Genomic DNA, 12299 nt, shown 5'->3' with positions numbered 1-12299 from the left:
AATTATTGATAAACATTTCCAAATTCACAAATTATTAATCATTCATTTGCTGTTGATTTAGTCATTAGTCCAGTTGCTTATGAATTTTCATTCAAAATTCTTGGCAAGTTAATGAACTATACATTTTTGAAATTGCCAGAACATAAGAAATATAAAAAATAATCATTTCCATTTTTTTTTTTTTTTTTTAAAGAAAAATCAATTTAAAAAATGGTGAATGTTCAAAACACTTTTTTTTTTTCCTTCAAAATGTCAGACTCCAACCTATGCAGATGGTTACTTTTGGTGGCTAAACAGGTGGCTTATTCAGGAAATCACATTGACCAAAAAAGAAAAAAACAAAACAAAACAAAACAAAACAAAAAGAAAAACAACAATTATTGAGACACACCTTGTCCTTGCAGTGGACAGGAAATGCTGATAACAGTCTTTAGCACACTGCATGTGAACTTCAAAGGTGTCATCGAACTTAACACTTGCTATGCCAGTGAGCATTATTGGTTTTTGATGTTTGGAGATTTCTGCAAGAACTGCATTTTACGGCTACTGGATTATGAGCACTTGTGTTCTAGAAACTACCGAGAAACTTCCTTCCTGTCAATATACCTATGACAACCATACATCCTCTCAATGCCCAAGGTCTCTAGTTTGTGGCTGTAAAGCTTCATCTCACTATGATTATCCTAGACGTTACTAAAGGTCAGTCTATACACCCCAGTCTTAAAAGGTTCATTCATTCATTCATTTACTTTATTTAAAGCCTCGGGAAAATGGCCTCACTCCATGGCTGAAATGGCTACTGTGGTGACTAACATTCATCAAATTCTATTTTTAGTGTAATGCAAAAGGTCCCATTTGCTTCCTGTGCTTGGAAAATATGCAATTATCCACTTTAGTCAGAAAGCCATTTTGATATATCATGAAGGATCCAGCTAAAAACAAGTTATGGATGCTCCTTATTTTTGAAAGTCCAAAATGACCACCACATACACTTTCAAAAACATGGAAAAATTTGGATTTGCAGTTTGTCATACTCCAAACTTTCCAAAAATATATAGTTTATCAACTCCCCAAAGATCTTAAGTGTAAGTTGCAATAATGACATTTTTAATCTGACTACACTGATTCAATCAATTTTCTGATGAGGACATTGGTTGAAAATTGGCCTAGGGAACAAAGGAGAGGGGAACAGTTTGGTGAGGGATTTTGATTTTGTAAGGTGAGGAGAAAACAGGAGTGAGGTTGAAGCCGGGCAGCCTGCCACAGAGAAAGACCCCGTTGACTCTTTTTTATGGTGATACCTTGACGGATTGCAGTGAAACAAGTGTGTATGGAGGACAATAAAGATTGGTAGAGTCATCAGGCTAAGGCTGGATTACTTATTTTCTTGATTCTACAGCCAATGAGTTTGATTCATTTTGGACTTTTTTGATTTGCAGTGCTTTGCTTTTTCCTGGTTTTTAGTTTTGCATTTTAAAGACAGGACATTGAGCATTCCTTTTATTGCTTGGAGTGCTTTCAGTAAGGAAGACTTGAATTGGACAAAAAGGACAATTTACTATAGTGGTCATTTCTCCAGTTTTTTTTTTTTTACTTGCACTCTTATTTGGGAAGGGGGAGTTGCTACCTCAATAAACTGTTCAAGCTTCATTAAAATTTTCTTTAAGTACTTTCTTTTGGTAGTATCATGCGGGAATTAAAGGCTGCCCAATAATTTTGCTGCCCTTCTCTTACCCAAGTCATTATTACCACAGTCGCTTTAGGATTTCACTTTTTCAAAAACAAAAAACAACAACGACCAAAAAAACTAGGCTTAAAATTTTAAGCAGATTGTTATAACACTAAAGGGGCTGAGAGCCACTGAAATAGATTACGAGTCAAGAAGCAAAGCCCCATAAAGGTGACAGAGTTTAACAACAGGCCACCACAGGCAGATGATCTGATCATGACTTGAACAACAATTCTGTGTCTAAGAAAACATACTAATCACAAGAAAACTGAATAATGTCACAAGTTCTTCAAAATAATTTGTACATGCCACTTAAGAGCAAACATTTGTATATGTGTGGTTCTTGCATGAGGCCCATCATCACCACAAACTATACTTGTGGGAAGAGTATGTACACCCTGTAAGGCCAATTCCTCATCAGCATATGAGAGATCAGTTTCTAGACTGAGTGAATGAAATGTATTTATAACAGTGCTGCTACATGAGCTTTACAGTCTGTCTTTGTAACATTGTTTTTTATGAAAATGTAAAAAGACATGACGCAGAGTAACTTCTATCCCCAAGACTTCTAAAATAAGTTCTCTAAGACATATTGACATGGACGCACCATATATCCAGAGTGCTCTCCCTCCTCTTCATCAACAGTGCAGGAAACAGTTTCTATAGCAACTTCCTTTGTGTTCCTGTCAAGTGAGGGCAGGGTTACGATTGTGTTGTACACCTCTAAAGCAGAGGATAACTCTGCCAAGTCACAATGGGATTTCTCCACCTCCTCCTCTTCTTCCCCCTCCTCAGGCCTGCCAAAGGTTAATGAGAGTAGGTTCACATCCTGGTTGTCCTCCTCTCCCACCACATCCTTCTCCTCTTCATTTGACTGAATTATCCTTACAGTCAATTCGTCTGCATCTGCAGGACAGGGATCTGAACCCTGATCAGTTTTGGGGAGAGAATCAAAGTGTAAGGCTGTGTATGCACTCAGTGGCTCCCTCAATCCAGCAATGGAATGTGTCTCTGTTGAACATTCAGGCTGGGGACTGAGGAAGTCTGATGCTTGGTTTAAACTCTGCAGTAGTTCAGGCTTTGGGGATAAAGGAGCTGACAGAGATGATGAAGACGAAAAGGAGGAAGAGTGGAAGTCAGCACCCAACCGCAGTTTGTAACCTCCTCCTGTGCTCCCTCCAGTGATCTCAGTAACACTCTCCCCATCACTCTCATCTGATGTGTGGGTGCTCCTCTTTTCACCTGAAGAGGGCAGTGTTGGTTTAATATTCCAGAGAGAAGAGAGGGATGTGCTGCAGGATGCAGCGACTAGACGCTCCTCTATGTGATGGATGGTTGTCTGAGACAGAGAGAGAGGGAAAGGGAGAAAGGAAAGGGAGACAGAGCAAAAACATGGTAAAACCAATACGTTGGAACAACAGCAATTGTTGTTTTTAAACAGCAGATATTCAACAGATGGGAACCTGTCCCTGCTGTTTCCATACAAGTAAAATCTTTGAGGTAACACAATTAACAATTAGTGAATTCATCCATTAGTCAGCAGAAAAAGAATCAGTAACATTTGATTAATTGTCAGTCCTCTATCATCCATTTGATAAAGGACTTGACATGTGAGGTATTGCTGCTTCTAGTCTACATTTATACTACACTACACTTATACTACACAATTTTCAACTACATACTTTTATGATTGGTTACTATTTTAAGCAATTTGAGAACACTTTGCTCTCGTCCAATGTGATGTACAACAATCAGCCAAAACATTAAAACTACTGTGGGGTGAAGTGAATGACACTGATTATCTTCACCCACCCAAAAATTTCAATTTCATTTCATTTCAATTTTATGTATTAAAGCCTAATATCACAAATCACAATTTGCCTCAGAGGGCTTTACAGCATATGACATCCCTCTGTCCTCAGACCCTCACTGCGGGTAAGGAAAAATCCCCCCCAAAACCCTTCCTGAAACCTCAGGAAGAGCAACTGAGAAGGATCCCTCCTCCAGGACGGACAGATGTGCAATAGATGCGGTGTGCACAGAGCAGATCAACCTAATAAATTTACGGTAATCCGTGTGACAAAATGAAACATCATTACAGATCGCATACCCACTCTAATTGTAACGGCACTAACCAATGGCAGTGGCCCCCCCCAGCAGGACAATGGCAGCAGATCCTTTGAGAGCTGTCTGTTGTAAGGTGGGGTACAGGTATGTCCCATGGATGCTTGATTAGATTGGGATCTGTGGAATTTGGAGGCAAGGCCAACATCTTGAGCTCTGTACCAGATTCCAGGCCATTCCTGAGCAGCTTTTGCAGGGTGGCATGGTGCACTGTCCTGCTGGGGCTGGGCACTGCCATTAGGGAGTCCTGTTGCAACAAGGGGCTGAACTTGGTCTGTAAAGGCCCTGACACACCAAGCCGACAGTCAGGTGGTGGTCAATGTTGGGCTGTTGGTGAGCGTCTGTGGCCCTTGCCGCTGCAGTGTGTCTCATACTGTCCTCGTCGGTGCTTGTCTTTTTTTTTTTTTGCTGGTTCAGCATGTTGAATCAGCATCAGCAACTGTGGAGCCCATCAGTGAATTAAATCACTGTGATAGACAGTTCAGCTCAGTGCACAAGAGGAGAAATGGAAGTGAGGAAAGTAAACAAACAGCTAAAAATCAAGAGGGCATGAGATTGAAACAAATTTGTTACATAAGGTAAGATATTTTTTCTTTAGCCAGCTCTTTAGCAGAAATGTTTTGTGATGTTTGTGTTATTGTTCACTGGTGCATGGTAAATCTCTGTTCCTTCAACATTGGATTGTGTTGTTAATGTGCTAACTGGCTGACTAGCTTTTCCCTTTACAAACGACTGCCATCCTCTGGTGTGGAGAGTTATTTCCTCTCACACAAGCAAAGACAGTATGTGCTGGTTGCCTGTCGTTGAAGTCTTTCTGTGTAAATGTCCAACCTTTTGGTGGAGACAGTGATGTGAGGTGATGCAGCAGATAATTCTCTGAAGTTGTTTTTCTGTGTCTGGGCCTTAGCAGTGTTTGGATGGGTGGCACACATAATATATAACATGGAATCCAAGATTTCCCAGCAGAACACTGCATTGTAGTGAGATGATCAATATAATTCACGTCACCCATCAATGGTTTTGATGTTGAGGCTGATCAGTGTACATTTGTCATTACTGGTATTTTAAGACATGACAATTAAATTTATGGAAACTAACAGGCTAACGGTAGGGCTGCAGCCAACCATTATTTTTAATCTGCTGACAATTTTCTCAATTTGTTTTACAAAATATCAGACAATAATGAAAAACAATAATTTTAGATCAGAGCCCAAAGTCAGTCATCAACAGCAGCTGACTTTTGTAGGGATTCTTGCTCAAAGACACTTCAGCATGGCCACTTAGCAGTCATGAAAGCCTGACCTAGACTTACCAGACTGTTGACAGTTAATCACATGTATATAAGTGTTCTGACATTTAACAAAAATGAAGCTGTATTTCTTTTATGTGGTATCAAGCAACATGTTTCCCACCAGTGGAAAAGTTGTTGAATCATATTAAAGGAAGTGAGATTCCACAAAGTGCCCCATGCCACAGTATTATGGGAAGGAAACCTAATGAGGAACCAATAGCCTCACATCCTCTGCAAATTTCACATTCAGATTACTGGCCACATACAAGTTCTGGGTGAGGGGAAAACCCTGCTATATCTCACTGTTATTTTGGTTGACTTAAGGTAATTAATGACGGAACATGAAACCGTTTCTTAATTTACAAAAGAGCGTGTTTAATCTCCCTTGCATGAGACAAACATCACAAATAACAAAAGGTTAACTGTAACCGACGCCCACACCCAGAACAGCTCTTACATCCCAGCATGCTGTAATATGTAATATGAAGTGAAGGTTTCATAAGCTATTGGTGACTACAAACTGAATAATGCTCTCACTTTAGAAAATGTCACCCTCCCCCTTGTCATGAGGCAAGTTATCAGCCTGTTAATAACAAAGTGCTTTGAACTACTAACTGTAGCTTTGCCACATAAACTGCTTAAACCAAGGCCACATGCTTTTGAGAAAACAAAAAAACTACAGGAACATGATAAGTCTTATAGTGAGGCAGTAACAGCAAAGCAGCAGGTTTAACAGCAGTGTTGTTCCCACTGAGAAGTATTTTATTCTGCCAATGACTATGCTACAGAAGGGTGATTATCGTACATTTTTCACTGGGATTTGTTCATATTCATTGTACATAGAGAAAATGGTGGTTGCATTTGGCTTTACTGTTGCTGTAGGTTGTTAACTGAATCAAACAGGAAATATTTTCATCTCCATTTTTACCAGCATGACATTTGAAAAAAATCAAAGCAACTGTAACCCCTGGGTAACAAAGCCCCAGAGTTACTATGTGCATAATCGTAGGCATAAAATTCTATGTCATTTTCTAAAGGCCATGTCCCTTTAAGAATGAGATGTTTCTGTAGTTTGTTTAACCTGTACATCCCGCCACACGAGGGGTGACAGACTATCTATGTGTTGGTTTTTATCTGCCTTAGATTGGTCAGTTAAGAGAGACATCCTGCTACTAGCATTATGATTGGTTAAGGGGCGGGACGAATAGGCAAGGTTCGGGCCAAGAAAGGGGAGAGCAGGCCAGCGGCTCATGATGGGAGTGTGTGTTTTTGTAGCTGCTCGCTACGAACATGAGTTGAAGTAAATAAGTGCCGTCACTGAAGTAGCTGTACGCCTTTGTAAGAAGTGTGTTATAGGGCTAAAAAATTGTTTAGACGTGTATAGTGGGTTGTAACGCTAGTTTCAGCCCTGTTTGCTGTTATTCTGCTGAGTAGTTGCCTGTTAGCCTCACAGCTAATGCTTGGCTAATGCTGCCCGCACGGACCTGGAGGCCTGCCTAGATCGTCACCAGATAGCGCACCGTGTGACCGGCAAAGCACGGTTGCACCTCTGGCTTCGAGGGAGACTAAGAGTAGCCTTTCATCGTCGCCTGTGAGGACGGATGTGGACTTTTCTTCTTTAATCCATTATGAGACCGGGAGCGGACCACACGGGACATTAAAGCCAGGAGACCTCTGACTCTTGGCCTGGGTGAGACACCTACAGTTGCATCGCTCAGTGCACGGAGTGTAGACAGTTACCGGCGCACTGAGGTGAAACACACCTTGACATTGACACTTCATTCAGGCCTGCAACGAGTTTATTTGTTTTTTTTCTGCCGGCTTTTTGTTTACTTTTGTGAGTGGGCCCACACAAATAATATCTGAATTATTGGGTAGATTGTGGTTATTGTTATCTCTTGTAGTTTATTCTCGCCAAAGTGTTCAAAGGGGTTTTATTAAGTAATGATGTGGAGTACCCTTGCCAGTTATAGTTAAAGGGTCAGTTCGTGGAGTTTTGAGGGCATGGTCATAAGCTTTGTGATTAAAAGGGGTAATATGTGAATCAATAAGGTTTAAAGGATACTGTCCGACAAGGGCAAACGAGACTCATCTGTGATTTCATTTTCATTGCTGTGCTAAAAAAGGACTAGTGCCTATATTTTCTTTTTGTACAAAATAATTCATGCCATAAAAGAACACTGAAACAAGGGTGATTTATTTTATTTTTTTGTTGTTGTTTAAAAACTTTTTGTTAATAAATAAGAGCATTTCATATAAAGTCAGTTCATTCCCCTCATTGGTTGTGGTAACAAATAAGCAATAAATAGAAGGGATTAAAAACACAAGGGTTTACAGTAATAAATCAAAGCCTTAAAGGTACCCATTTTCATTTGAATACTCTTAGTTAGCAGAAGTCTAATACCTATTTTAATACTAAAGGGTAACCAAAGTCAAAGTAACGTGATTAAGTTAAAGAACCCAGGGTGCTGTATCTCTAGCTAGGTGATACAAAGAAAGCGCTACACAATGAAAAACAATATAAGCTATGTGCCTGTTGCAGCTGAGAAATTAAAATCAAATTGTAAAATTACAAGAAATTATAAATGCCCACTGAGACAGGTGATTTGAATTTGAAGGACTGACATGAGAGGTTGATGAAATGTTCTGTTCATTATTACAATTCTGATTCAGCATAAGGAGTGATTGTTCTTATTGTAAAAAAGAGGGCTGGCTTCTAGTGTAATATGGGATTTCATTCCAAATTTTACCATATGTACAGAAAAAAGGATGGCTCTAGTTATTCTTCAGTCTTGTAGAGTTATCTTGTATGTTGGAATACTAGTACAAAGTGATGAAGGGAGAAAGCACTCATGCCATTATTTGTACAGAATAATATCTATTACTACTGTATAATTACAGATGTGCAATGCTTTAAATTGCAAATTACTACACATTGATGAGTAAGGAGGAATGTTTGAGATATTGCAGAGCCTAGCTGTTGGTTCAATAAGTGCTGTAGTAGTGAGAGACCAACATACGACCTGATCTGCCTTCTCATTAATCTCTTATGGGTATCTGAATATGCACTTGAAATGTAAGTCATTAATGTACAGGAGAATAATGTGCCAAGAATGGTACCCCAATATAGTAGTCGGGGAGGAAGAAGTAGTTACTTGATCCTGTCTGATACATAAGGAGTTTTAGTCTTCAAATCCAACATATCCCCATATAATGGTTCGAAAATACACATACAATGATAATGTCACATTACGTACCTCTTGTGAAGTTACATAGAGGGCTGTAACTGACTCAGAAATATGTCAGTTGAATGAGATTCAATATTCAATACTAATATTTAACGGTTTGTTCTTTTTTCCACATGTGTAAACACAAGTGTAAAGTTTGAACAGTGTTCTGCACGCCGTTCAAAGTGACAGTTATATTTACCTAATAGTAAACACGCCATCTGCACTAAAAATGGATCAGAAATGTGCAACATTTTTTGCCGACACAACATAAGACAAAAGACAGAGACTGTATCATATTAAGTTGCTGTGAGCTGCAAATTCTCAACAAGTTATTTCAGAGCCTCAAAGTGCAAATTCTCTCCTCCTCTGGGCCACTGCATCATATCAAGGGGTGGGAATCTCCAGGCACCTCATGATTTGATTTGACACGATTATCGATGCATCACTATGCATCAAAATGTTTGATTTCATCACATGATTTATTTTTCTCTTTCTTTTAAAATATAGCATATTGTATTTCTGGTGATCCATCAAAGATTTTTTTGCTTGCATACGGTGTGGCTCTTGTCCAGGTCCCTTTCCCCTTCAACCTTCCTCCATACCCTCACTTTTGAACCGGGGATGCCAGTCGGATTGTATCCATCTGCGGATGCTCACGCTTGCCCAGTCTGGGATTTACACATACATGGGATATACAAACGCCTTCACAGGGTCTAGTGTTTGCATAGCCTACTGTAATATTTTCCATGAAACAGTATGCGATTCACGTTCTATTTTATTATATATGGTCTGCATCGTTTTTAGCCTGTATATGGGTGAGTAGATAATGGCTGAATTTTCATTTTTGGGTGAACTATCCTTTTAAGGTAAAACAGCAGAGAGTTAATTTTGTCACTACAGAGGTGTTTTAATTTGGTCAATGCTGCAGTGTGTGTTGGTTAGCCAGTTTACATGCTTATCGCTGCTCCTCTAGGTCATGGCATAGGTTCACATTGCAAACGTAATTATTTAAACATTAAATTAAAACAGGCTTGCAACTACTGTCTTTTGTGAAGATGAATTAGTATAAGTTAACTTTAGCTTGTCCATGCTGTAGACCTTGCAGTTGAGGTCCGACCCTTTTGTTCTGTCAACATCATGTTATGAACACAACATTTACATAAGCAATTAATTGAGATTTGTGAATCGATGCCGAATCGTACACATCCACATTGCAATGCATCTAAGAATCGATTTTTTCCCCCACCCGCATGTCCGCAGCTGCTTGTACCGAAAAGCAGCATGAGAGTAAAGAACGCTTTCTCTGCAACAAAATCTTGGGACCAAAGTCCCAAGAAGTCCCCAGTACACTACACAGAAACACTGACGAGCAAAAAAAAAAAAAAATAAAAAAAATAAAAAAAATAAATAAATAAATAAAAAAACAAAAAACAACAACAACAAAAAAAACTGCCGACTTTATTATATTGATCTGTTCTGTACGACATCTATTGCACGTCTGTCCGTCCTGGAAAAGGGATCCCTCCTCAGTTGCTCTTCCTGAGGTTTCTACTGTTTTTTCCCCCATTAAAGGGGTTTTTTGGGGAGTTTTTCCTTATCTGCTGCGAGGGTCGTTAGGACAAAGGGATGTCGTGTGCCGTAAAGCCCTGTGAGGCAAATTGTGATTTGTGATATTAGGCTTTATAAATAAAATTGATTGACTGATTGATTGACTGAGGTGTCACCTACTGATGATTGAAATCTCTGACTTTCAGGGGCCAGCCTCATAACATACTTAACGTAAAGTTACATAGGTTTGCTTTAATTTAAGAAACGTGGTTGGCTGTCTTCACCTTATGTGCTGAACGTTAAGTTATGGACTTAACTGGAAGTTACATACTCAATGTAACATGTTGACATACCTTAAAATAATTCAAAGTTAACTTGGTTTCACTTGGTACACAAACACCAATCTGTCTTTGTTTGTACCATCCACCACCCCAACCTGCCTCTTTTACCCAGACTTTCATTTTTTTTATACTACTTCTGTCTTTATTCCCATCAGCACATTGGTCACAAAATTGCCACCTTCATGGTCATATGGGTTATGCACATATTACTGGCTCTTGAACACAAGGATTACATGTGACTTCTGGTGCATTACTTTCAGTTCGTTACATATGAACAATGCATTAAAACAGCCTGTCAAACATGGGGAGAACAGTGAAAGAGTTTAATTTACTGAGTAAGGTTTAATCATTAACAATGTCAAGTGCGTGACATAGGCCAACAGATATGTTATTATAAAATCATAACATATTAGATTTTGTCAGGGATAAAATAATAAAGTCCAGGACAATTATTGACAATTATTATAAACTATGCCCTAAAGGCAGTGGGATTTGACTCCTCCTAAATTAGAGGTAGCCTCTATTCTATTCCCTGGCATGTTATCCTAAATTACCATCTTGTGTGATTTGTGCTGATTCAAGGACTGGCTGGTTCAGGGTGAAGTGTTAAAATCATTCTCCAGCCAACACTTAACAAAATGTGGGCTTGTTTTTAACCTGCAGCATACTAGTTCACATTCAAAGCAACGATTTGGTAAAGCAGATCAGAGAAATTGGCATTTTTTATGACTCACAGCTGGGGTAGTAGGGTACCAGAAAGAAACAAAAAATCAACAGCACAGTGAGAAACTGTCACACATCAGCTACAGTGGCTCATAAAAGACATTGCCCAAAAAACATATGAGAATAAAATAACATGCATAAAGGGTACTCGATCATTGAGTATTTCAATTCCTCGTTCTTTAATTTGACTTCCACTAACTGAATTTTGCAAAGCATTTTTGCTGTGCCCACATCATTTTTTGACAATTTTTGACCATCCACACAACAACTCGCAGCTCAGTTCTACCTTCTTTAAGAAGGAAAAAAAGTACATCAGACATCCTGTTGCAGATGAACAGCTAAGTTTCCTGCAGCTTTCTGCCTTTGTGTCTTTTCTTCTCACACCACAGATCAACCACAGCCACAGCATGCTTCACTCAAGTTATGTGTAGAACATGCTTGTTATGCTCGAGTGTGTTTCCACGTGCAGTTCTTTCCTGTTACTTTACTCAGAAAAAGTCAAACCACAAATAAAACTGCATATTTATTGGATGGTAAAAGAATTAACCGAAAAATTAAAATCTTATCTATTTTCCAGATTCCATTTTGGCATTAAGGCATTTAGTCAAATTGGATCAACTCGACATCACACTACAGATATTTCTACTTCAAAGTGTCAAAGAGCAAGATGAGAGAGGTCTAAAACCCAAATATGGAGGCAGCACAACATAACTCTTTTTCACTTATTTTTGCAAAAGCTTTAATAAAAAAAGGTAAAGGTCTACTCCACACACTCTGCTTCAAATGCTTTGTGTTTGATATAGTTTTTCTACAAAAAAGTTTAATTATGAAGTTAACCCTGGTTCCCTTGTCAAAAGGCTATAGGATTTTTCCATTACATTTTAAATTATTACCTGCCTTGCCTACCTTGCCTTATATTTACAGTGTTGCATATTTGCTAATTAAAGCCTGAACTTTACTGTCAGTTCATTTGTCCATCTATTCTCCCATCCTTTTTTCTTGACAGCTGTTGTTTGTATTCTGTGTTGTCTGTTGTTCACACAGCTACCAGGATTTTAAAATGCCAATTTCAGGTGCTGCATTGGCTGTGCTCGACAAATCACTCTAACACGTAGGTCGCTCCTGTTCTTCTTGTGCTGGGAGAGTACCTACTCTGAAACAGGAGCTAAAAAGTCCCTCAAAACGGCATTCTAAGAACTATGATTGCTCCTAGTTCTTATGACTGGCACACAAAAAGGGGGGCTCATGTTATTAATGCAGCTACACACTTATGGTTAACCCACACTTGTTTTTTCACTCATTGACTAATGAAA

The 12299-nt window shown here is 39.0% G+C and overlaps 1 protein-coding gene across 4 annotated transcripts in view; it reads right to left on the bottom strand.

Moving 5' to 3' along the window:
* Positions 1-326: 326 nt before the first annotated feature.
* LOC125900077 (uncharacterized) overlaps positions 327-12299 on the bottom strand; it is a 51478-nt gene continuing 39505 nt past the window's right edge. For all 4 annotated transcript variants that reach the window (XM_049594845.1, XM_049594846.1, XM_049594844.1 and 1 more), the window contains exon 8: positions 327-3068. In XM_049594845.1, coding sequence (XP_049450802.1) covers positions 2298-3068 — 771 coding nt within the window. In that variant the 3' untranslated portion in view covers positions 327-2297. The remainder of the gene's footprint in view (positions 3069-12299) is intronic.

The sequence above is a fragment of the Epinephelus fuscoguttatus genome, linkage group LG13, assembly GCF_011397635.1.
Source record: "Epinephelus fuscoguttatus linkage group LG13, E.fuscoguttatus.final_Chr_v1".
Taxonomy (NCBI): domain Eukaryota; kingdom Metazoa; phylum Chordata; class Actinopteri; order Perciformes; family Serranidae; genus Epinephelus; species Epinephelus fuscoguttatus.
The sequence above is the reverse complement of the archived record's forward strand: the minus strand, read 5'-3'. Positions and strand labels throughout refer to the sequence as shown.